The 26,977-nt window shown below is 40.3% G+C and overlaps 1 protein-coding gene across 1 annotated transcript; it reads left to right on the top strand.

Moving 5' to 3' along the window:
* The first annotated feature begins 6,435 nt into the window (after positions 1-6,435).
* LOC111886988 (subtilisin-like protease SBT1.7) lies at positions 6,436-9,045 on the top strand. The gene has a single exon (XM_023883223.3). The coding sequence runs from the start codon at positions 6,654-6,656 to the stop codon at positions 8,916-8,918; it is 2,265 nt and encodes a 754-aa protein (XP_023738991.1). The 5' UTR covers positions 6,436-6,653; the 3' UTR covers positions 8,919-9,045.
* Positions 9,046-26,977: the final 17,932 nt, after the last annotated feature.

Genomic DNA, 26,977 nt, shown 5'->3' with positions numbered 1-26,977 from the left:
TAAATATTTCCCGGTTTGGTCCTTAAACTATTTTTCTTGACATTTTAACACCAAAAATTATTGAAATTAATATTTTCCAGCATATTTTTCAAAGAAAACAGTTTAAGTCCCTGAAAATGCAGTTTTTCTCGGTTTTAGCCCATCTTTTCGCAATTTTGACAATTTTGGCCCAAAATGGAAAATTTTTGCAACTTTGGTCCCTTTTAAATTTAAAAAGCATTTTAAACCTTTGAAAAGGGTTTGGGACACTTATAGTCCACTGTTTTACAGAAAGTTACAGTTTTGGCCCTCCAAAACAGAAAAATTCGCATAATGGGCCTTATTGGGCCGAAATTTGCATTTTTAGCCCAATAGGCTTGAAATTTATGTTTTTAATCCACCAATTGAATAGAATTCCAGAAATAGCTTTATTGAAACTGTTTGGGCACATTCCAACCATCAGAATCTGTAAAATGTCAATTTGGGCCCTTAATTTTGTATTTTTCACATTTTTGGCCCAAAATGTGTGTTTTTAGCTTAAAGAAAATTGTTGCTAACCACTTGGCTATTTATCTAGTACCACTTACTATGTAGGAACATATTTGAAGCTAATATCATAAAACATGAGTTATATCTCGGTTTTGAGGGGTTTAATGGCTAGATCCAACATTAAAACACATATAAGCATACATATAAGCATGGAAATCATACAAGGCATACAAATACATATAGATCTACACTTTCACTTGTATTCCCCCCCACAAAAACTCTTAAAAACAGAAAATAGGGGTATGAATCTCACCTTGAGTGGGTAGTTTCGGTTCTTGAAGAAAATTTGGAAGAAATGAAGTGATTTTTGGCCCTTGCACTCCTTGATGAACCTTTTCGAGATTAGGGGGTTTCTAGAGTGCAAGATCACGGTTTTTACATGGATTAGGAAGAGATTTTGATAACAAAAGAATTTAAACCATAGATCTATGAATAATCTTACCTTAGATGATGATTTACTTGCAAAAATCCTCTTGGAAAGTCCCTAAATTTCGAGATCTTTGGAGAGGGGAGGGAAGGAGAGTTCTTTGAGTGTTCTAGAGAGAAAGTTGAGATATTTGGTGTGTGTGATGATGCTTGGCCGAGAGCAAGAAGGGAGGAGAGAAAGAAATGACTCTTGAAGTGATACTTGCATGGGTGTATGTGATTTGTGCCTAGAAATCCATTAGGTAATAGTGAGGTGGCAACCAAAGTCAACCTCCCCTTGGATTTGGGCCTTGGGCCGAGAATATGAAGGGGAAAGAGGAAAAATTTGGGCTTTTGCCCCCAAGCCCAACATTAGAGGTAATTAGGGTGTGTTTTGAGTCTAAGGAGTGTGGTAGGATTTTTATGTTTTTCTTGAACTAGTTTTAAGTTATTCATGTATCAAGGCTTTTAATTTATTTAATTCTAGGCCCAACATGACCTAAAATGTTAAAATAAATAAGTGTGGGTCCAATTAGAGCCCAATTAGGGTTCTAAGCCCATGATAGTCTAGTTGGAAGCTTATTGGTCCATTAGGATCCAATAAGGAAGTTCTAGTCCAAAATAGGCTTAATAAGAACTTCTAGGGTCTCCAATTGTTTGATGACTATTTATAGTACTTGTATCTTGTATTTGGTTAAAGTTTTTGATTCACATTAACTTGAATGTGTAGATTACATAGCTTAAAATTTACAGTTGTGACATCAGGGGCGAGATCACCCAGTTTGTTCAGGACAGTCGTGGATTGTTAACCCGTTTTGGTAGGGTGTGGGTTCCGGTGTCTGGCAAGGTTAGACAGATAGTGTTTGAGAAGGCTCATAAGTCGCGTTTCTCTATTCACCTAGGGGCCACCAAGATGTACAGGGATCTGAGTTTGAGTTACCGGTGGCCGTGCATGAAGCGAGAGATCGCTTGGTACGTCGAGAGGTGCTTGACCTGCAGGATGGTCAATGTCGAGCATCATAGGCCACATGGGAAGCTGCAGGCTCTAGAGGTTCCCATGTGGAAATGGGAGGACGTCACGATGGAATTTATCACTAAATTTTCGTGGACCAAAAGTGCCCATTTTCTGGCAATTTGGGAGAGTTTGTCGGCTAAGAAGTTGGTCGATGTGTATATCTTGAGATCGTTGCTCGCCATGGGGTGCCAGTCTCTATTGTTTCAGACTGTGATGTTCAGTTCACCTCCCGGTTTTGGCAGAAGTTCCATGAGGAACTGGGCACAAGACTGCATTTCAGCACCTCATACCATCCGCAAACAGATGGCTAGAGCGAGCGGACCATTCAGAACCCGAGGATATGTTGAGGGCATGCATCATTGATTTTAGTGGTAGCTGGGACTCCCACCTACCCCTTGTAGAGTTCTCCTACAAGAACTTTCATCCAACATTGGTGCTCCACCTTTCGAGCTGTTGTATGGACAGAGATGTTGTACCCCAGTCTGTTGGGGCGAGGTTGGTCACTGGGTTATGGGACAGACCGAGGTGGTTCTGCAGACTACCTAGAAGACTCAGCAGATTAGTCAGTGATTGCAGACTACCATAATCGGCATAATAGTTATGTCGACGACGTCGATCCGAGTTGGAGTTTCAGGTCGGCGTTATGGAGTCGTTGAAGGTCTCAACCTGGAAGGGTGTGATCCGCTTCGGGAAGAGGGAAAAGTTGGGTCCCCAATATGTTGGATTGTTTCGGATTATTGTCAGCGGTGGCAAGGTGGCGTATAGGTTGGATCTTCTAGAGAAGCTTCGTCAGATTTATAACACTTTCCATGTTTCGCAATTACGGAAGTGCATATTAGACGAGGATGCGGTGGTGTCATTGGATGACATTCAGGTTGACAAACACCTGAATTATGTTGAGCAGTTGGTGGCTGTCTTGGAGAGTAAGATAAAGGTTATGCATAGCAATGAGATACATTTAGTAAAGGTACAGAGTTAGCAACAGAAAGGGTCCGAGTGGACTTAGGAGCCGGAGGCAGAGATGCGGGAGCATTACCCATAACTATTCGTTGCAGCAGGCTTTGAGGACGAAGTCTAGTTCAAGTGGAGGAGAATTGTAACATCCCAATCTTCAGGTATAAATTTAAAACTTATTATTTATGTTTTAAGGGCAACTCGATGAGCTGGAAGGCTCCAACTCGTCGTGTAGAGTTTAATGGACGCACATCTTTCAGGGTCTACTCGACGAGTTAGAAGACCCCAACTCGACCAGTTGACGACTGTTTATGAAACCATAATTTTCAGGGTTTTGCACCCTATTTAATGAACTTATGACTCATTTATGGCCTCCCTCATCGTCCCTTCAGTCCAGATAAAACCCTAATTGTGCTTCTTTCCTCATTTTGAGTGTGTTTAGAGTGTTCTTTGGTGGTTTTCCTAGAAGAGTGGAAGTTGGTGGTGCATAGCTGAAGAGAGGAGCTCTAGATCCGAGATTTTTAGTGTTGTTGCAGCTACCTGGAGGTATAAAGTTGTTGTCTTGACAATCCTTTTTATTAGATCTCTTCTCTTGAAAGTTTATGGCCATTATTAGCTTATTTTGGGGTCAATCTTGGATTTGAGCATGTCATGAAGCTAAGACTCCAGATTTGGACATCTCATGGCCTCCATAGACTTAAAGTTGCCAACTTTATCAAGTCTTGGCCCTCCTTCATGTCCTAAGTCCCTTGATAAGCCTTATTTGAGTTTTCTAGCCCTCTGATACCATGCATGGACGTAAAGTTAGCAACTTTGCGTGGTATCTTAGTCCTAGGGAACCAAATTTATAGTTTGGAGCATTAGACTTGCTTAGAAGAGACTGAATGCATAAAGGCTAGGACGAACTCTACGAGTTGCTTTGCCAACTCGACGAGGTTGTAATGGTTTTCCCGCTTTCTGTATACTGAAGAACTTGACGAGTTGCTCTTTTAAGTCGACGAGTTGGATCGAGTTTTCCCGTCTTCTGGATGATAAACATACTCCGCGAGTTGATGAAATAACTCAGCGAGTTGGCTAGTGTTTCTCCCAGTTTTCCGAACACTAAAGGAACTCGACAAGTTGTTGGATGCACTCGACGAGTTAGGTCAAGATGGACTGTTGAGCTTAACTATTGATTGTTGACTCTGACCATGGTTGACTAAGGTTGACTTTGAGGGTATTTTTGGGAATTCGGGATTTTGATGGAGTTAGTCACATGGTGATTGTAGGGGTTGAGCTCAGAGCTGTGATTCAATAGTTGGATCTTGTCAGTCAGTGCTACTTGTAAGGTGAGTTTTCCTCACTATATTAAGGGGTTGAAGGCACCAAGGCTAGTTTGATATCCTAGTAATTATTAATATGTTGAGTATGAGTTAGATATACATGCTAGTTTGATATGCTAGTCTGGTAGATCTATAGGACTACCTGTGATACTGTCTGATTATCTGTATGTGAATTTATCTGTTACATGTCGACATGTTATGTTGGATGGGTTGAGCCAACAAACCCTAAAGTATGCCACATATGAGCTGAGGTTCGGGCAGGGCATGTCAGACTCATACTGAGGACTCCTGAGCATTCCAAATATGAGTTGAGGGTCGGGCAGGGTATGCCAGACTCGTACTATGGGCTAATCTTTTGTCTTTCAGTCCAAGGACTAAGGGAGCAATCCAGACATAAGTTGTGGACCCAAGGGGCAAGCCAGACTTATGTTGTGGGCTCAGGAGCAAGCCAAATATGAGTTGTGCGTCCTTTAGGCAAGCCAGACTCATGTTGTGGGCTCGAGGATAATCCAGTCTGTATCATTGTGGACCCATTACATGTTGTTATTTGTATATGTGCTACTTGTAATGTATCGGTATTTTTGGGGAACTCACTAAGCTTTTGGCTTACAGTTGTGGATTTTGTTTCAGGTACATCAGATGATCGCGGGAAGGAAAAGGTTTGATCGTGCACATCCTCACATTTTATGTCATGATTTTTGGGATTCTCTAATGTGATACTATTTTGAAAACAATTTATAAACAATGAATGGTTTTTGTGATGTTTAAAATTTTCATTAATTTTATGAATGTTACAAAAGCCATAGGAGCTAGGATCATTTCCTAAGTTATATGGACTATGTTGTTGTATACAATGTGACCGTTTGTCTTAGTAAAAATCATGTGTGTTATAACCGTTAATCTGTATGGAACGTGAAACGTCATGTATAGATCGACAATACTAATTTATAAATGTATACATCTCGCCAACGGTTGCTAGTTACAACCATCGTCTAATGAGTCGAAAACAGAAGTTGACGTTTCTATATTATTTACTCCACGACGTTGATAAAGTGCTGATGTGGAACTTTTAACATGCCCGTTTTTAGTGCTGGTACAAAAGTTGCTACTCACAGTTAATTCTGTTATGAGCTCATTATGGATCTCCGATTCGTTTCTTTACCCTTATAGAAATGAAATAAAATTTATATGGGGTTTTTGTTCACTTATACTAGTTGAAAGAGATTGTATGTAATGAGATAATTTGTGACTCAAAACGATAAGTGTCATTATGAAAAATTACGTCATATAATATTGTTTGTGCCTCAAAACGATAAGTGTTATTACCAAAAATTAAGTCATATAACACTTAATTAACATCATGACACGATTGATCAATGTTTAATAACTTACGGTTAATAAGTTATTTATATAAAGCCTATATTTTGAATGAAAACACATCTTTTATGTGGGAGGAGTTTGCCCCCATTGATTAAATGCCAGTTCCCAAAATAGATATCCCTTAATAATTACTATGTCACAAACCTTATAAGTTTTATAAATTTAATATGTACGAGTTTACATACAATTACTTATAAGAAACTTCAAGAGTAAAATTGATTATTTGATATTTTCACAAAAAATATGATATATTTTATTTTTATATAGCTACCTATTCAAAAATCCTTATTTTACAAACCAAAACACGTTTTTATTTTGTTGAGTGATTTAACATTTATATTGGAAGATGAATCATTCCCGATTACCCCCACTCCAATTTTCAAATATTTGTTAAATCCTTTTTGTGCTATGTGGTGCTTTCTTTGCTCCAAAGTGGTCCTATCTAAAGCCATATATAATAGTCAAAAAGACATTCACCAAAAACTTTTTTCCATTAACAAATACATGCAATCATATCCATATATAATAGGGTTTTTACTTTATCCCTTCACATGATACTGGACATGTTTTTACAATTACTTTTTTGAAGAGGAAAAGAAAAAATTTATCTTTTGTAAAAACCCAGATCAAGAGGAAATCCCTTTTACATCGTGTGTGTGTGTGTTTTCTTTTTTTAAATTAAATCTTGTGTCCTTTAATAACATCAGTACGTCTATACAAACACCGCAAATCCTTGGTGTCTTGTTTTGTAGTATCTACATTGTTTTCGAAAAATTTGCTAAATATCGAACAATTATCATCGTATTAGATATTTTGTTGCGTTAATTTAGTACTAGACACTACCCACGAATATAGAAATATTCTTTTTAGGAGACTACGTACTAAGGAGCACCACACACTTATTAATACCAGTCGAATCAGTGAGTCCATTCCCTCGCACTAATACTACCCCACCATATGCTACCAGTTAGCATCTTTTTAACAACTAAGACCACCCTGATATTAATCTAATAGTCAACTACTCACCCTTACACTCATAGATCAGATAGATGAACCCCATGGAGGTGGTGATGATGGTAGTCACGGTGGTGTTTTGTTACTGTGGTGCAGTAGCAGACCAAAAACACAATCAAAAAACGTATATCGTTCACATGGACAAATCAGTCAAGCCATCAGTGTTTTCCGACCACCTGCAGTGGTATGCAAATTGTATGAAATCCGTTTCCGAGTCGACTAATATGTTGTATGCATATGATTACGTCATGCATGGGTTCTCGACCAGGCTAAGTGTTGAGGAAGCGAAGCAACTTGAACAGCAGCATGGGATTCTATCGGTTCAAGAAGAGGTGATATACAAGCTTCATACTACTCGGTCACCGGAGTTTCTTGGACTACAAAGCCGCGGCATGATCGTTTCTGGGTCCAAATCAGGTGGTGGTGATGTGATTGTCGGAGTGGTGGATACTGGTGTGTGGCCGGGAAGTAAGAGCCTTGACGATACAGGGTTTGGCCCGATTCCCGTATCCTGGAAAGGTGAATGTGAGAGTGGTACAGGTTTCAATGTATCAAGCTGTAATAAGAAACTAATCGGAGCAAGGTACTTCTCGATTGCATATGACGCAGCTTATGGACCAATTGATGAAAAATTGGAATCTATGTCTCCTGTAGATGATGATGGACATGGAACACACACAGCAACTACAGCAGCTGGTTCCATGGTCACAGGGGCTAGTTTCTTTGGGTTTGCAAAAGGAACAGCACGTGGGATGGCTCCTCATGCGAGGCTAGCAGTTTATAAAGCATGTTGGGCTGCGGGATGCCATGGAAGCGACATATTAGCTGCCATGGAAAAAGCAATCACCGATGGTGTCCATGTGTTATCAGTGTCGATAGGAGGCACGCTTTCTGATTACACCAATGATTTCGTTGCTTTTGGAGCATTCAAGGTAGTATCACATGGGATATTTGTAGCAAGCTCTGCGGATAATAATGGACCGGAGCCTTCAAACATAGCGAATGTCGCCCCGTGGATAGCTACAGTAGGCGCAGGAACACTGGACCGTGATTTTCCGGCGTATGTCACCCTCGGAAATGGAAAGAAATTTAGAGGAGTATCACTTTACTCTGGAAAACCTTTATCACGTACATTGATTCCATTGGTTTTTGGTGACCTGTGTACGCCGGATTCGTTGCCACCGGAAAAAGTCGCCGGCAAGATTGTGATGTGTGAACGTGGGGTATTTTCAAGGTTGAGAAAGGGCAAGGTGGTGAAGGAAGCTGGTGGTGCCGGAATGATTCTAGCTAACCCTGATACATTTGGGGAAGAAGTCACGGCTGACCCACATGTCCTACCAACCGCCGCCGTAGGTGAGAGAGCCGGCGATGCAATAAAAAGGTATATATCCTTGGATAATAATCCAACGGCTAGGATTGCACCTGGGGGGACCCAGTTAGGAATCCAACCATCACCAGTAGTCGCATCATTTAGCTCTCGAGGTCCAAATCCCATCACACCAGCGATACTCAAACCTGATTTAATAGCACCCGGTGTTAACATTCTAGCGGGTTGGACCGGAAAAGTCGGTCCAACCGGTTTAGCCGAAGACCCTCAGCGAGTGGAATTTAACTTCGACACTGGAACTTCGATGTCATGCCCACACGTAAGTGGGTTAGCCGCATTGATAAAGGCTGCCCACCCTGAATGGAGTCCAGCGGCTATAAGATCAGCGCTTATGACCACCGCATATAGCTCGTATAAAAATGGTGAAGGCTTGAGGGATGCTGCAACCGGAAGACCATCAACCCCGTTTGACCATGGTTCAGGGCATGTTGACCCGGTTAGAGCCCTTGACCCTGGTCTGGTCTATGATGCCTCTGCTAATGACTATATTAGCTTCCTTTGTGCTTTGAATTATAGCTCTACTTCAATAAAGATGTTTGCTGGTGGAAAGTTTACGTGTGGAAAGAAAAACAGGGTAGAAGATCTTAACTACCCGTCTTTTGCAGTTCCTTTGCCTACGGATTCCATCAAAGATAATGGAAGCAGTGGGCCAACCGTTGTTAAGTATAGAAGGAGTCTGACAAATGTGGGCAATCCAGCAACTTACAAGGTTTCAATATCATCAAAGGTGTCGGCTGTGAATATCACGGTTGAGCCTGATAAGCTAACGTTCGTCAAGCAAGGTGAGAAGAAGGCGTATACTGTCACATTTAGTGCTACTTCCATGCAATCGGGGACTAAAAGCTTTGCTTCTCTAGCATGGTATGGAGGAAAATATGTTGTAAATAGCCCAATAGCTTTTAGCTGGATGTGATTACCGAAAAAATATTGTAAGATTCATCGTGGCTAGGCAATGTATTTTCCCTGGCTCTATGGTTACATAGATTTTTTATTTTTCTTTATAGAAATGCCAAATGCAAAAAGAAGTATACTTTGGTTTACTTTTCCAAAATCCATAAAATAAATCATAAAAGCCATTTTGCATTATCTTTTTTCCAAACCAAGTCAATTAGCCGATTAATTACTTTCATCTCTGCAACGTGTATTTTTAGTGACTTGGCGAGAAAAAAAGGGATATGGCCTTCAAATATACTATTATTATTCTTAGACAAAATTACATTCTTATGGTAAAAAAAAAACATACTTTGCAAGTTTTTTTAAGTTAGTTTTTAACATGGATAATCCTTTTTAGACTGTACACACAGTCGGTCCTTAATTATGACTAACTAGGTTACAACCCGTGGAACCCACGGAAGATAAAGTAAAAGAATATTGATAATTCAAAATGAATTAAATCATGTTTTCTCGGTAACTTCAATGGTTAGTTCAAATTAATATGTAAAATGGTTTGAAAGTAAAACTGAATAGACTGAAGAAAAAAAATAAAGAAGAAGCAAACGCATCGAATCATGAAAACGGCATTGTTATATGCAAATAAAAAATTAAGATAATATAAGAAACTTATATGAACACACTAAAATAAATTACAAATTCAAATGATGAATAAAATGTGTTCTACTAATAATAAAAACAATATTATATAAAAAAATCTACAAATTGTTTACGAATTTTTAAAAACTTATTTATACACAAAAATAATCATTAATCATATATTTGCAAATATTAATATTTTTATAAAATTTGATATGTTAACGGTAACAAATTAGAATAACTTAGATAATAATAAAAAAATGATAGATTTATAAATGCTTCTTTTGATACAGTATCTTTATCTACAATCTCTATATCAAATGGTTCAAAATTGTAATAAATGTTATTTGAATGATGATTAATAAGAAAATGATAATAGTGTACATAGAAAAATAAATTTTGAAAAAGTCAAAATAAGAACGACAATCATACATTGTATTAAAATGAAATTTTAAATCTGAAAAATGAGGTAATGTAACAAAACTACATGTATATAAGCAAGTGTGTAAATGAACTTTGATCATTTAATGTTGCAGACGTTTTATTAGATTTTATGTTGTTCAAATATAGTTCTTTAAATTTTTTATTGTCTTGAGCGCCACCAATATAATAAATATTATTTGAATTGTAAAAAAAATAGCAATTTAATACAATAAAAAAACACCGATGAACATTCCTAGAGTTGTTATAAGTTTTATTATGATTATATGTTTAATTGTTAATGAATAATTGGTCAAAAAATAATAGGCATAAAATATTAAATTTTAAGTTGGAAACTCTATTTCGAAAAGTACCCAAAATTATTTATAAATATTATTTTGTGGGTTCCTACAATGAAAACTCTTTTTCGAATAGACAACAAATAAAGAATTAATTGGAAATTAGGAATCATAAGGTAATAAGGTAACTGTTTTTTGTGATGTAGAATGTTTATGTGGTGAAGGGGAAAAAAAAAAGAACAACGGTAGTAACAAAAAACAATAGAAACAAACAACCAACTACAATGACACAATAACACATACACACACAAATACAAAACTACAAAAGCAAAAAAAAACTAGAGAAGAATATTTTTGATACACATGAGACGATTTCTCTGATGAATAGTATATGGTTATTGAGTTTTATTGAATTGAATATAATATATAGTGACTAAATAAAATGGGTAAGTCTATTATTGTTTTACATATTAAAGATAATTTCCGGAAATATTGATAAAAAATTTCAAATTTGAAATATGAATTTAAACCAACAGCTGATGTTAAGGGATATCAATTTATATATGGCAAATATATTTTTTACCATTTACTTCTTTATTAGTTCCTAATTTAAATAGATTTTTATTGGTCAATGCAATTAAATATTATTAGGGGTAAGAATGTAATTTAACTTTCATATGAAATGACAAAGTATAGTGACACGAAAAGGTTTCATTTATTAGGATTAGGATATCGTTAATTAAAAATGGTTTAATACATATAAAATAATTAATATACCCTTAATCTTATTTATTTAACTTATATTATTATTTTTTACCCAAAACCTCACCCATACCGTCTTTCTTTCCGTTTATTTTTCCACTCACTATAGAAAATTCTTAATCTTCAAACTATTGAGTCTTGAAATAGTCTTTCATGAACATTGTATAGATGATAAGCCTCGCGTATAGTTCCTCTTTCACGTATTTTATCAAACAACGACATTGCTTCATGTTCTAACCTATCATTATACATACCTTGTAGCAACACTACAATCGTTTGGTGTAACATCTCAAAAATCAAGGGTAAAAATTTCATTTTTATTATATTCAAAGACTAGAGTAATTCTTTCAAAACATAGTCAAACATTTCAATACAAAGCATTTATCAGAGGTCATTCCCAAAGATCACATATTGCAGAAAACACGGGTGTATGCGCTGTGATCAAGCCGGGTCATTTCCCTTCGAACCGGAAATACCTGAAACTGAAAATCACAAACTGTAATAATGAGTCATACATATCACACATAAACATAATCAATAGGAGTGTTATGTGTCAACCATAGTCTTGTCATTATGTCACGAGCCGCCTCGTGGTCTTCCTTGCCAGGTTGGGGGCCACAATCTTGGGTCTTACAGATGTCAGGAGCCACCTCCTGGTCTTCCATGCAAGTATCACAAAGACAACTAGCATACAATCTACTACTACTTACTAACATTTGCCAGGAGCCTCTTCCTAGTCTTTCATAAAAAAAATGCCAAGGGTCGCCCCCGGGTCTTCCTACCATACATAACCAAATAGGCCGGCATTGGTGCCTTCGACCCATAGAACAATGAGGAGACTCATCTCGAATGTTGAAGCTCACTGCAAGAAATCCTTAGTTGCCACCCTGACAACTTCCCCAGCTAACAATACCAAAATATCACCCAATTAGCAATTGGATTCCAAACCATGACCATAATCCATACTTGGGGTAAAATGACCATTATACCCCTAGCCCAACAAGACTCACAACTAAGGCTCAGGCCCAAAACCAAACAAGATCCAAAACCACAAAATCCATAAAAGCCCACTAATGGCCCAATTTTCCAAATTGAGCCCAAACCCTTAAATGAGACTTTCCCTAAAGCCCATTTACTTTTTCTAAACCAAAACACATAATTAGGGATGAGCTTCAGAACCGGACTGGTTCGGAACCGGAACCGGTTTTCCTATATTATAAGAACCGGGAACCAGACTGTCGGTTCTAGCGCCAGTTCCGGTCCCGGTTTTTCGGTTATTTTTCAAATTAGAACCGGTTGAAATATTATAGATGATATGTTATCTTCCGGAGCTTGTAAATGATTCAATACTTAACAAAGTTAAGACTTTTTACATTCTAAATTAAAGTACAAACACTAAATTACACAATGGAAAAAAAAAGAATCAAGTAATACTGACTTCATATGAGTTAGTTATGCGCATTTTAAAAGCCAGACAGATTCCAAAACAATGTTGAAACACAAAATACGCAGCATTGATATGCTGTCTTCTGGGGTCTATAACTGATTCAATATCTAACCAAATTAATTGTTTTTATAGTCTAAAATGAACTACAAACACCAAATTATATGCTGGAAAAAAATTAAGTAATTCCGACGTCATATGAATGAGTTATGCTCATTTATAAAAATGGGACAGATTCAAAAAAACAAAAAAAATGTTGAAATAGAGAAAACGCAGCATCGATATTATTTCTTTCGGAGCATGTATCTGATTCAATATTTAACCAAAACATATGTTTTTATAGTCAAAGATGAATTAAAAACTCCAAATTACATGTGGAAAAAAATCAAATAATTTCGACTTCATATGAGTGAGTTATGCGCATTTTAAAAAACGAAAAAAATGTTAAACCGGTTTCGGTTTTTAGAAACGGGACTGGTTTTCATAAAAATGGAGAATTGGTAACCAGGCCTTATTACCAATTCCGGTTTCGATTCAGGTCCGGTTCCAGTTTGGTTTCGGTCCGGTTCCGATTCCGGCAGTTCTAATGCTCATCCCTACACATAATCATAGCTAGCCCAAAAAAAACCCCATGCAATCCAAGCCTATAAGATAGCCCGAATCCGAAATGGCACCACAAGGCTTAATAAGGCCCAATTACCCCAATTAGGCCCAAATCCATCATGGTCCTATCCCGAGAAGGCCCAATATCCAAAAAGGCCCGAAATATTGAATGGTAAACCCTAGTCAACTCCTAGTCCAAGGTCCAAAGCGCAAAAAGTCAACAAAACAAGATGAGTCAACCAGGCCGAGTACGCCCTGCGTACTCATCTGGTACACCAAGCGTACACCCTTTGGGGCCAATACGCGCAGCGTACCATGTGCGTACGCCCAGCGTACTTCCCTGGACTCCAAACTTCTCCAATAAGCACTTAATCACTTCAGCCCTTGCTCTAACTCTCCAGTCTGATTCGTATGGATGACTTTTCAAGTAAAGTTGGCAACTTTACTAGCATGCATGGCTTAATGTGACTCTAGAGCTCAAAATTTCTTAATGAATGGTCTTAACTCATGCTTGAACTCAAAAGATCCATAAATCTTGCACCTTTATGAATGAAGGGCCCTTAAAATGTTCAGATCTACTAGATTGAGCTCCTAAAACAACCCTAGCTCACCGAGACCAAGAAAAATGGACTAAAATGGCCAAAAACAACCCAAAGTAGATCTATACAATGAATAGCCAAGGTAGAGACATTATACCTCTAAAGTTTCGAAATGGAGATGCTAACACTGGATCTCTAAGCCCTTCTCCAGAGGTTGATTCTTTCACCTTCTTTTTCTCTTGCACAGACCACCAAGAATCTTCTTTCAAGCTCCAAGCTTCACCCAAGGCAATCTAGGGTTTCATGAATGTCAAAAGGGGTGGTGGTTGACTTAAAATGACCAAAGGGATGGTATAATGTTGCTTATATAGGGTAGGAACCCCAAAATTAGGTTTTTGCTCTGAAGGGAGTACGCCCCTCGTACCCCTTAGTATGCATGAAGTACTCACAAACCACCCGCGACCACGTATCTTTATACGATGGGCGTACCCAGCCAAACACGTACATGCATCCTTGCATGCATGGGACTGATCTGCCAAACATTTCCATTAGGGGCCAAATCTGTCAATATCTTCAAAATACCATAACTCCCTCATCCTAAGTCCGTTTCCAACTAACCTTATATCCACGAAAAGGTGGCGAGAAGCCCTACACTCCTAAAAACACACCCATATATTAAAACCTCCCGAACAAAACCCAAAGTCCAAAAAGACCGAGATATCATATTATGATCATACCCCTGACCTCGCAGACACAATCGAACGCTTGGATCACTTATACCATGACAACCATATCCGAAATGGGCCAAATCCTTCCTTTCCTAAGGCCCTAATCCTTATGACAACTGATGATTGGGCCGCATCCCCGAGCGACAAAGCAATTCCAAAATCGAGTGTTACATTTGGATTGCCACAATGTCTTTTTGTTGAGTTGAGAAATATAGAATCTAATCATGTGACATTTGGTTTTATATATATATATATATATATATATATATATATATATATATATATATATATATAAATGTTTTATAGAAGTGTTAGAAAGATTGCTTATTATTTGATTCCTTGTATTTACCCTATATATAGGTTTAATAATGTCATTAGTCTTAACACCCTTCCAATAAGCTCTTAATTAGTTTAAGTTGAGCTAAACCCTCAAATTTTTTTGTATGTTCATAGTCAAATCGATAATATACAAAAGTTTTAAAAAGTTTACTTGAAAATTAATTGTTTAATTCATGTTGGTGCTTCCTAATTCAGTTATGTCATTTCAATGAGATCCTATATGTAGTATCAGAGCTTAATCTTGGAGATTTAAACAATTATTTCAAGTCAACTATCCGAAAATGGCAACTTTATCTCATGAATCTTACATTGTTCTTCAAGTTTTGTAAGTATTCTACATTTGAAGGAAATTTTGTTCTTGAAATCAAATTCTATCCATTGATTCATTCGGTTTTGATTTTCTCTCTTTAGAATGTTTTTTGGATCTTGTTTCATATTTTAACGACATTGTTGAAGAAGAGATTTATTAAATTTTATTCATAGATATGTTCTAGATCTACTAAAATTCGTTTCACATTTATATTCTCTCTTTAGAACTCGCTTCAGCTTTACTTTATTTTTCCTGAAATATTGGTGATCTTTTTGGTATCTAACTAAAAATAGAAGTATAGAATTATGATTTTTCGACACTGATGATTGGAATTTTTTATTACAAACTCAATCTCATGCAATATTTTGGATTTGTGTTGAAAGGTAAGAGAATTACAAAAGATACTTTAATTCCGTGCGCTGAAAAGGATAGTTCTAGAAAAATGATTTGTCATCCTCTTGGTCATGAATCCTAAAAAACTATGTTAAATGGAACGATTTTGTTTGTTAATGAGTTTCAAAGAAAAGAAACAAGAGAAAAATAAATGTTTTTAGGAAATATGTTTCTCTTATTAAAGATTCAAGTGTTCTTCATATTCTTGAAGTTGTTAAAATGTTCAACGAGTTCATAATAGAGTTCTTGATGTTTATCATGTTCTTGAAAAAAATCCAAATGCTCGGGTTAAGGGGGGTTAGATGATTCCAAATCTGTTGTTTTCAGTATATTTTTCAGAGTTATATTCTTGTATTTCTAAATTTCTAACTCATTTTATATCATCAAAAAGGACAATGTAACATCCAATTTTCACAAACAAAAATTTCGTTTTTAAATAAAGTAAAACACCATTTACTCAAAACCTAAGTTAGGAAAACTCATTTGTTCCAAAATATAGTTGTTTGAAAATCAAAATAATATAAATAATGTGGAATCTCCAATAGGGATGAGATTTAAAAGCAAAAAACCGGACCGGAACCGGAACAGTTAGACCCAGAATATATAGAACTAGTTACGGTTCCGTGTTTAAAAATTAGTTGTATCTGAGTTTCGGGAAATCCGGGTTTGGGTCCATCGGGTCCAGGCAAATCGGGTCTCAGAATTGGAATCGGTGTTAGGAACTGGAATCACTCTTAGGGGATGGAACCGATTTATGTGAAACGTTTAAAACATGCATATCTCATTCGTTTCAAGTCGTATTGACATACGACTTTTTCCAACATGTATTTTAGAGTTTGTACATGATTTTAGACTATAAATTTTGTCATTTTTAGTTTTATATTCATTCACTTACAGTCCTCCAAAGTCGAGATACCAAAGCTGAAAGATTTTATTTTTTAAGTTTTTAATTATTTATTATTTTTTGTATTTTGTGAAAGTTTTAAACATGCATATCTATGTAATATCCTGGTCTTTCAAGTACTTTCAAATCCTTCCATTGTTTTTTTAATATGCCATTTTGGGTCCTTGGAGTATAAAGATGTAGCCCTAAGAAGCCCTAGTGGCAAAATGGTAATTTTGGGAGCATGAGTAGTACGGTGGGCGTATATGTGAGTACGCTAAGCGTACTAGGGCGTGCCCTAGTACGTTGGGTGTACTAATGTCCGGGTGAAACCTTAATTTTTAGGGTTTTTGTAACATCCCGGAATATCAAGAGTAAAGTTGAAGGGCTAAAAGTTTTGTGATATGATTCTGGGAATACTCTAAAATAATTGTATTGAAAACCTTTTTGTAATAATTTTACGAAATCGGGATGTTTTTGAAAAGTTTAAATTGGTTGGAATTTTATGGTCGTTATAGTTTGGAGAGTATTTAAGCACCTTTATGGATCATTTAGCCTCACTCTTTCAGCCTCCAAGTCCTTGAGTCGTTCTTAGCAAACCCTAACCCAATAAGAGAGTGTTTTGAGCTTAAAGTGTGTTATTTGTGTGCTTAAAGGAAAACAAAGTGCATCAAGGAGTCTAGGAAGGAAAGCAATCTTATAGATATTGGATTATCATCTTCTTGGGAAGCTCCAGAAGTTAAAAAGTTGCTACCTTTATGCTTGGTTTGCTTAGATCTTATCTTGGTAGCTTTATGAGGTTCTTATGTCCTAAAAGTCCCATTGTTGCGCATGTTTGATTTTGGACGTTTTGAGTTGTCCTTCTAGACCCTAAAAATGAGGTCGTTAGTCATAAAAATGAGGTCCCAATGGGCAGGAGTGTCTCATGCATCTGGAAAAAGGGTCTTAATGGATTAAGGACTATTGGACGTGTAAAGTCATAAATTTGGAGACTTTATGACTCTAGGGTGCATCTAGACCATGGATCTATGATGTGGAATTAAGTGCTTAAGCAGTTAGGTAGTTAATGGACTTTTGGGATCTGCGAGGGTACGCCCTGCGTTAGGGGGAGCAGTGTCGGCCCAATACATGGGCGGCTTGGGCTTAGGCCTAGGGCATCAAAGTTTTAGGGGCATGTAAGTCCACATATATCTATATTATTTGTAATTATGGCCCAACTAACTTAGCTCATATCTCTTTTGTTTACTAACAAGAATGAAGAGAAAGAAATCAGGGGAAAGAGAGGCATCGCGCCATAGATAGCGGCATAGAGAAACGAAACATCACATGGCGCCTAGAAACACGTTAGTGTTGTTATCCATGGAGAAATCAATGCCTAGTAGCCTTGAATACGTCTTTATCTTTCTTTCTCTCTCTCTCTCCCTCTTTCTCTCTCTCTCTCTGATAAATAAAAAGTAAGAACATATATTGATATTGTTCTTTTATCGATTCTTGGCTGTAAGAGATATAACAATTTCGATAAGTGATAGTGTGATACTGATACATCAATTATTAATTTTAGAGTTAGTGATTTGGGTGTGATTGTATCTTGTTGGGTGTTGGATTTAGTAGTCTTTCATAAACCAAATATGATTTTCCTCTATAATTCTATTTGTGCTCGATATTGTTGATTCATAAATCATTTTGGGAAATGTTATTCTCATAATTTGCTTTATTTTTTTTTATCTCTTTGATGTATTCTCTATCTGATTTCTTCTACATTTTATTACAATAAAAAATGAGTTTACCAAGTCTCAAAGACATTGGACTTTTGTATGCTTTGAGCTCTCATTTCTCCATGGTTTCAGAAATCACATTTGGGTAAGTCTAATCTCAAAAAATGCTTTATTTTTTATTTATTTGATTTCTTCAATAACCATATATTTGATTTTCCACAGCTTTTTATTTGAACTCTATGTTTGTTTAGGTTTGTTTTAGAAATATGATTAATTCTTATTAATCTGATTTCTTCTCCATTTGATTATAGGAACAAGTCAAATTCTCAGAGAGTTATTGGATTTTTGTATCTGATTTCTCTATTGCTTCTGAAATCAGATAACCATAGTAACAAGGAGGCTTAAAGAGAGAGTAGAGGGGAGCTCAAAATTTTGGCCTTGACTTCTTAGAAAGGAGTGGATGAAATCATGAGGCCATAAGGAAGTTTATATAGCTTAAGGAAACTTGAGGCCAAATCCAGGGTTTCTGGGATAATGCCTAGATTAATTAATATAATAATCAAGTTACCTTATCTCCTTATCCTAACCCCATGGATGAAAATTCTAGGCTATTCCTAGTCAATTTTCGTCCACCCCATCCCAAGGGGTTCTAGAGTCTTCCTACTTCAACTTTCAATAAATAACCAAACAGTCTTTGCACTTTTAATTAATCCAAATAATCTCAAGTTAATTCTAATTAATTTATTATTAATTATTAATTATCTAATACAATTTGTAATTAATATATTATTTTCATAACATATTAATAAATTCATTTATTTCTATTTAATTTATTATTCACATAATAAATCAACAAATCAGTCAGTCTCTCTCTCTCTCTCTCTCTCTCTTTGTGTGTGTGTGTGTATATATATATATATATATATATATATATATATATATATATATATATTAATAAATTCATTTATTACTAGGTTTGAGGGCAACCCAAAGGATTTTGCTAATAATTCAAAATTGTACTAATTTAGTTATTTACTTAGATACTCAATCCAACACAAGGAATGTAACAGCCCGGATTTTTAGGTATCTTTATTGTTTTATGATTTTGGTGTTTTGAGAGGGGACTCGGCGAGTTGGAGCTCAGACTTGTCGAGTAGGGACGCGATTCTGGACGCGGGATTCGCCTGGACTCGGCGAGTCCAGGATATGGGCTCGGCGAGTCCGTGCTGTTTAATGAAACCCTAATTTCTCGGGTTTGGGACCTATTTAAAGGGCCTTATGGCCGTCATTTGTACCCAGCAGTCCATAGAGAGAAACCCTAGAGTGCTTTAGCGATTTGAGAGAGAGAGGAAGCATTTCTTGACCTTTGTGTGTTGTTTAGCAAAGAAGAGGGAGGTTCTAGCCAAGTGGAAGCAGAGGAGGTTGCTATTCTGTGGATTTGAAGCTTAGATCATCGATCTAAAGGTATGAATTCGGCTCATCTTCTGTTTTGTGAAGTATATTTGGGTTTAGGGTTTCTTGTGGCCTTTGATGGGTTGATTTGATGGCCAAATAGTCCCTTGCTAGTGATGAGGCTTTGGATCTGGATCCATAGAGGTCCAGAGAGCCTCATTCATCAAGATTTATGAAGAACAATGGAGGTTATGACCTTAAGTTGTGATATTTGTTGATAATTCTTCATATATGGACACATAGAGGTTGTATGTACACCAAGTTTGGGGCTTTACGTGGTGAATCAGTCTAGGAAGGCCAGATCTATGAATTGATAGAATAGATCTGACCTTAGAAGCGAGTTTGAGTGATTGCATGGCATGGACTCGCCGAGTCCGATGAGCAGACTCGGCGAGTAGCTTGAAGATTGCTTTGATTCGGCCAGTGAGTGGTCCAGTCGAGTCATGGGTTGACTCAGTGAGTCAGGGCGAGTAGGGAAGGGTGGTCAAGAGGATTGAGTCGAGCTGGGACTCGCCGAGTTGTTCTTGAGACTCGGCGAGTTGAGTCGGGGTGGCCCCGCGATTCTTCCAGGTGGAACTCGTCGAGTCAGGGGGAGTACTCGACGTGTAAGAAGGGAATCCTAGAGAGTTGGTGAAAACGTCTAGACTCGCCGAGTTGCCCTCGTGCACTCGCCGAGTCCGGTCAAAGTTGACCGTTGACCGTTGACCAGAGTTGACCTGTGTTGACTTCTTAGGGATAGTCAACCTTAGAGATAAAAAGTGTTAATTAGAGACATATGATGTTATAGGAGGATTATAGCTCGGAGGATCGGGCACGAGGGATTTCAGGATTTGTGAGTCATCGAGATCCGCGAGGTGAGTCTTCTCACTATACTTTACCTTGAGTAGGTAACCAGAGTTATGTGATAGAGTATTGTATGCTATATGTTGTACTGCATTATTTCTATGTGATTATGTTGTGCATGTTTACAGAGTTGGAACCGGAAGGTTCCTAGAGTTAGAACCTGAGGGTTCACAGAGTTTGGGTGTACGGACCCATAGAGTTATAGCCTCGAGTGGCTAATATGTGTTTTATGTGTGGTATTTTGGGGAACTCACTAAGCTTTGTGCTTACAGTGTTAGTGTTGTTGTTTCAGGTACTAGCGATGACCGTGGGAAGGCGCCGGCTTGATCCGTACACACGCATGGGATTTTGTTATACTTGTGATCTTGGGATTTTGTACAATGTAAATTGGGATTTAAACTTGATGATTTTATGAAAAGTTAATGGGAAATGTTTTTATAAATTGTGAAAAATTATTTTGAAATTTACGGTGTTACAAGTTGGTATCAGAGCCTTGGTTTGAGGGATTCAAGTACACCTTCGGGCGTATTTGAACTCAAACTGAGGATTTGTGATGTATTTACAAAAAGAGTAAAAGATTTTTGAAAAACACAGAGCAAGAGATGTGTGTACGATCAGTCAGCGCCCGAACGGTGATTTCCCAAAATACCTTTATATTATGTGATATTGATATTGATATGATGTATCTGCATGCTAGAGTAGGCTAGGTATTGCTATTAGGACTAGAGTGGCCTGATTTGTGATGCCTTAGCTTAGGGAGAGGTGAGCTGCTATGAGATGCTTGAGAGTGAGTAGATAGCAGCAAGGGGCTTATGAAAGATCTATTAGAGAATGGTCTACGCATGATAGAGTACTTGAGACTTGGGATCCGAAGAGGAGGACTTGGAGTGTATTCTGGTGCGGTACGGACAGTAGTATTGGGCCCGTACTACTGGAAGCACCGGAGCGGTATGCAACCCAAGTAAGAATCTTTGGAATACTAAGAATCAAGGAGGAAAGAGTTGTCGAGTGTGAGTATGCTCACGTGGATTCTGATTTCCGTATGTTGTATTTCAGAGGTAGATCATGGTGAGGACACGTTTGATGCCCGAGAGCAGTGATACCAGTGAGGAGGAGATCCGCCGGATCATCCAGGAGGAGGTGGCTGCGGCCATCAGGGCGGAGATACCGAAGATGTTTGGGTCTATAAAGACCACACTGATTGAGACGTTTGATGAGCGTTATGCCGCTCTTTCTGAGGTTGCTGTTGCAGCGGCTACCGCAGCGATTGCTGCTGCGAGGCCGCAGGGTGGTGATGCGTTGCTGTTTCGGGAGTTCAGCAACACCAAACCACCAGAGTTTGATGGGACTCAAGATCCGGTGGCAGCTATGAGGTGGATATCTGATATTGAGGGGTGTTTCTTCACTTGCTCTTCTCTGGAGCATTTGAAGGTTCGGTTCGCGCTGAACCAGCTTCGCTTGGGAGCGAAGGACTGGTGGAAGTTTGTGACGGCGCACTATACGCCTGCTGAGCTTTCTGCGGTGACGTGGGAGAGGTTCACTACCATGTTCCGGGATGAGTACGTTCCCAGGTGGAGAGGGAGCGTTTGGCACAGGAGTTTCTGACCCTCAAGCAGGGTACTGAGTCAGTTACAGCGATCACGAGGATGTTCCATGAGAGGGCGATGTTCTGCCCTGAGCACGTGTCCACTGAGCAGGCACGTATGAGCCGCTACTTGAGCATTTTGAGGCGGGATATTCGGGAGTTCGCTGCGAACTCCTTGTACCGGACATTTGCTGAGCTTCAGGAAAATGCCCGGAAGAGGGAGATTGAGCTTGAGACTCAGGCCAGGGAGGAGGCGGAGTCTCAGGAGAGGGATCGGCGACCGGCACAGTCTCAGCCGGCAGCCAAGCGGGCCAAGCCCGCTGATCCCAAACCAGGGAGCCAGAAGAGCCGCACTTGCGGGAAGTGCGGCAAGGGTCATGATGGAGTCTGCCGAGCGGGATCTTGCTACAAATGTGGCAATGAGGGGCATATGGCCAAGGACTGCCCCAAGGGGTTTGCAGTGTGTTTTCACTGCAACCAGACCGGACACCGGAAAGCCTAGTGTCCGCAGTTGCGCGGAGCATCTCAGGGATCTGCTCCTGCCGCCATCAGAGCTACAGAGAGTCGGCATGTGAAGGCCGAGGCGCCGAGAGCTCGAGGGAGAGCTTTCCAGCTGACTGCGGAGGAGGTCCGCGCTGCGCCCGATGTTGTGGCTGGTATGTTTCCTTTCATGTATTTATTTTGATGTTGAGATATTATGCTTATATTATGTTATGCGTAGGTACTTTCCTTGTGAACTCTGTACCTGCTTTAGTGTTATTTGACTCGGGTGTGAGTCGGTCTTTTGTATCTTTGGCCTTTAGTCAGCATATCAGTGTTAGTCGTGAGGCATTGAGTCGGCCTCTGAGAGTTTCCATAGCTGACGATAAAGTGATTTGTGCCACGGAGGTTCTCCGGGGATGTGTATTAGAGATTTTCGGGGTTGAGTTTCCAATTGATCTGATTCCTATTGCGATGGGTGATGTCTGTGTCATTGTGGGCATGGACTGGTTGAGCCGATTCGGCGCAGTTATCGATTGTGAGTGTCAGCTGGTGACCATACGAGACCCTAGTGGGGGAGTTCTTTCAGTATACGGTGAGGGTACTCGTTCAGGATCATATTTTTGTTCGGCCGCTAGGGCGAGGCAGTGTCTACAGCAGGGCTGTAAGGGTTTTGTGACGTATGTGATGGATACACGGGTGGCTTCCGAGAGACCGAGTTCAGTTGAGGAAGTTCCGGTGGTGCGTGAGTTTCCAGATGTTTTTCCCGAGGAGTTACCGGGTGTGCCTCCTGTGAGGCAAGTGGAGTTCAGTATTGATTTGGTTCCGGGGGCCGCACCTATCGCTAAGGTGCCTTATCGTCTTGCACCTCCAGAGATGCAAGAATTATCCTCGCAGCTTCAGGAGCTGCTGGGGAAGGGGTTTATTCGGCCGAGCAGCTCACCGTGGGGAGCGCCTATCCTGTTCGTCAAGAAGAAGGATGGTTCACACCGGATGTGCATTGACTACCGGGAGTTGAACAAGCTGACGGTCAGGAACCGTTACCCGTTACCGAGGATCGACGATTTATTCGATCAGTTGCAGGGAGCATCTTGGTTCTCCAAGATCGATTTGAGGTCGGGATATCATCAGGTGAGAGTGCGGGATGAGGACGTCCAGAAGACAGCGTTCAGGACGCGATATGGGCATTATGAGTTTGTGGTGATGCCTTTTGGGCTCACCAATGCCCCGGCGGTGTTCATGGATCTCATGAACAGGGTATGCAGGCCGATGTTGGATCGGTCGGTGATTGTATTTATCGATGACATTCTAGTATATTCGAGATCTAGAGAGCAGCATGAGGAGCATTTGAGGGAGGTCCTCGGGGTTTTGAGATCGGAGAAGCTTTATGCAAAGTTCTCCAAGTGTGATTTCTGGTTGCGGGAGGTCCAGTTCCTAGGACATCTTGTTAACCAGGAAGGGATTCTGGTCGATCCGGCCAAGGTTGAGGCGGTGATGAGTTGGGAGGTGCCAAAGTCACCATCTGAGATCAGGAGTTTCCTTGGGTTGGAAGGGTATTATCGGAGATTTATCAAGGATTTCTCCAAGATCGTAGTGCCACTCACCAGATTGACCCGGAAGGGTGTTGCATTCTCATGGGGTCCCGAGCAGCAAACCTCCTTTGAGACACTTCGCCAAAGGTTGTACGAAGCCCCGGTATTAGCTCTCCCGGAAGGGATGGAGGATTTTGTAGTATATTGTGATGCATCGATTTTGGGGCTGGGTGCGGTGTTGATGCAAAGGGGTCATGTGATAGCATATGCATCGAGGCAGCTGAAGCCTCATGAGACGAGATATCCCACGCATGATCTAGAGCTGGGGGCAGTAGTGTTCGCCCTCAATATTTGGCGTCACTACTTGTATGGGGTTCGGTGTACGATATACACAGATCATAAGAGTTTGAAGTACTTGATGGATCAGCCCAACCTAAATATGCGACAGAGGAGGTGGTTGGATGTGGTCAAGGATTATGATTGTGAGATCTGGTACCACCCAGGCAAGGCTAATGTGGTAGCCGATGCGTTGAGCCGCAGGGCGGAGAGCACACCACTGCGAGATGTATGTTTGAGGTTGACCGTGATAGCTCCGGTATTGGATGCTATTCGAGGGGCACAGGCCAAGGCTGTGCAACCGGGGATGCAGAAGAGGGAACGGGTCGTTGGTTTGGTTTCAGAGTTCGTTACGGATGGTCGAGGGCTTATGACTTTTCAGGGTCGGATTTGGGTACCGTCTGTGGGCGGTATGCGTGCTACTTTGATGGAGGAGGCTCATCGGTCGAAATTTTCGATCCATCCGGGGGCCACGAAGATGTATTTGGATTTGAGGAAAGAGTATTGATGGCCCTGTATGAAGAGGGACGTCGCCTGGTTTGTTGAGAGGTGCTTGACCTGCCGCAGGGTTAAGGCCGAGCACCAAAGACCGCATGGCAAGTTGCAGCCATTGGAGGTTCCTGAATGGAAGTGGGAGCAGATCACTATGGATTTCATCACCAAATTGTCGAGGACTGCCAGAGGAGTTGATGCAATTTGGGTGATTGTGGACAGGTTGACGAAGAGCGCTCACTTCCTCGCCATCAGTGAGAGTTCTTTAGCGGAGAAGTTGGCGGAGATATATGTGAGAGAAGTGGTATCTCGGCATGGGGTGCCGATCTCGATAGTTTCGGACCGTGATGTGCATTTCACTTTCAGATTCTGGCAAAAATTTCATGAGGAGTTGGGTACTAGATTGCATTTTAGTACCGCATATCATCCCCAGACAGACGGCCAGAGTGAGCGGACGATTCAGACGCTTGAGGACATGCTTCGAGCATGTGTGTTAGATTTCGGGGGTAGCTGGGATGCGTATTTACCCTTGGCAGAGTTTTCCTACAACAACAGCCATCATTCGAGCATTGGTATGCCACCCTTTGAGTTGTTGTATAGTAGGAGGTGTCGGACCCCCATTTGTTGGGGAGAGGTTGGGCAGAGAGTGATGGGCAGTATAAAGATCGTGCTTCAGACGACAGAGCAGATTCAGCAGGTCAGACAGAGGTTATTGACCGCCCAGAGCCGACAGAAGAGTTATGCAGACCGACGCCAGTCCGAGCTTGAGTTTCAGGTCGGCGACTTCGTTCTCCTGAGGGTCTCTCCTTGGAAAGGAGTGATTCGATTCAGGAAGAGGGGCAAGTTGGGACCCCGATATATTGGGCCATTTCGTGTGATTGCGAGGGTAGGCCGGGTAGCCTATCGTTTGGAGTTGCCAGCAGAGTTGGGGTAGATCCACGACACTTTTCATGTGTCGCAATTGAGGAAGTGTGTAGCCGATGAGTCGGCAGTGGTTCCATTAGAGGATATTCAGGTGGATGCGAGCCTGAATTTTGCCGAGAGGCCAGTGGCCATCAGAGGTCGGAAGATCAAGGTTCTGAGGAACAAGGAGGTACCTCTGGTGTTGGTTCAATGGCAACACCGGAAGGGATCAGAGGTGACCTGGGAGCCGGAGCGTGAGATGCGGGAGCAGCATCCGGAGCTATTTTCAGAGCGATACTTCGAGGGCGAAGTCTAGTTCTAGTGGGGGAGAATTGTAACAACCCGGATTTCCAGGTATCTTTATTGTTTATGATTTTGGTGTTTTGAGAGGGGACTCGGCGAGTTGGAGCTCAGACTCGCCGAGTAGGGACGCGATTCTGGACGCGGGATTCGCCTGGACTCGGCGAGTCCAGGATATGGACTCGGCAAGTCCGCGCTGTTTAATGAAACCCTAATTTCTCGGGTTTGGGACCTATTTAAAGGGCCTTATGGCCGTCATTTGTACCCAGCAGTCCATAGAGAGAAACCCTAGAGTGCTTTAGCGATTTGAGAGAGAGAGAGAGGAAGCATTTCTTGACCTTTGTGTGTTGTTTAGCAAAGAAGAGGGAGGTTCTAGCCAAGAGGAAGCAGAGGAGGTTGCTATTCTGTGGATTTGAAGCTTAGATCATCGATCTAAAGGTATGAATTTGGCTCATCTTCTGTTTTGTGAAGTATATTTGGGTTTAGGGTTTCTTGTGGCCTTTGCTGGGTTGATTTGAGGGCCAAATAGTCCCTTGCTAGTGATGAGGCTTTGGACTTGGATCCATAGAGGTCCAGAGAGCCTCATTCATCAAGCTTTATGAAGAACAATGGAGGTTATGACCTTGAGTTGTGATATTTGTTGATAATTCTTCATATATGGACACATAGAGGTTGTATGTACACCAAGTTTGGGGCTTTACGTGGTGAATCAGTCTAGGAAGGCCAGATCTATGAATTGATAGAACAGATCTGACCTTAGAAGCAAGTTTGAGTGATTGCATGGCATGGACTCGCCGAGTCCGATGAGCAAACTCGGCGAGTAGCTTGAAGATTGCTTTGATTCGGCCAATGAGTGGTCCAGTCGAGTCATGGGTTGACTCAGTGAGTCAGGGCGAGTAGGGAAGGGTGGTCAAGAGGACTGAGTCGAGCTGGGACTCGCCGAGTTGTTCTTGAGACTCGGCGAGTTGAGTCGGGGTGGCCCCGCGATTCTTCCAGGTGGAACTCGTCGAGTCAGGGGGAGTACTCGACGTGTAAGAAGGGAATCCTAGAGAGTTGGTGAAAACGTCTAAACTCGCCGAGTTGC

Source organism: Lactuca sativa, chromosome 4, assembly GCF_002870075.4.
Source record: "Lactuca sativa cultivar Salinas chromosome 4, Lsat_Salinas_v11, whole genome shotgun sequence".
NCBI lineage: Eukaryota > Viridiplantae > Streptophyta > Magnoliopsida > Asterales > Asteraceae > Lactuca > Lactuca sativa.
Note: the sequence above shows the minus strand (reverse complement) of the source record. Positions and strands in the feature narration are given on the sequence as shown.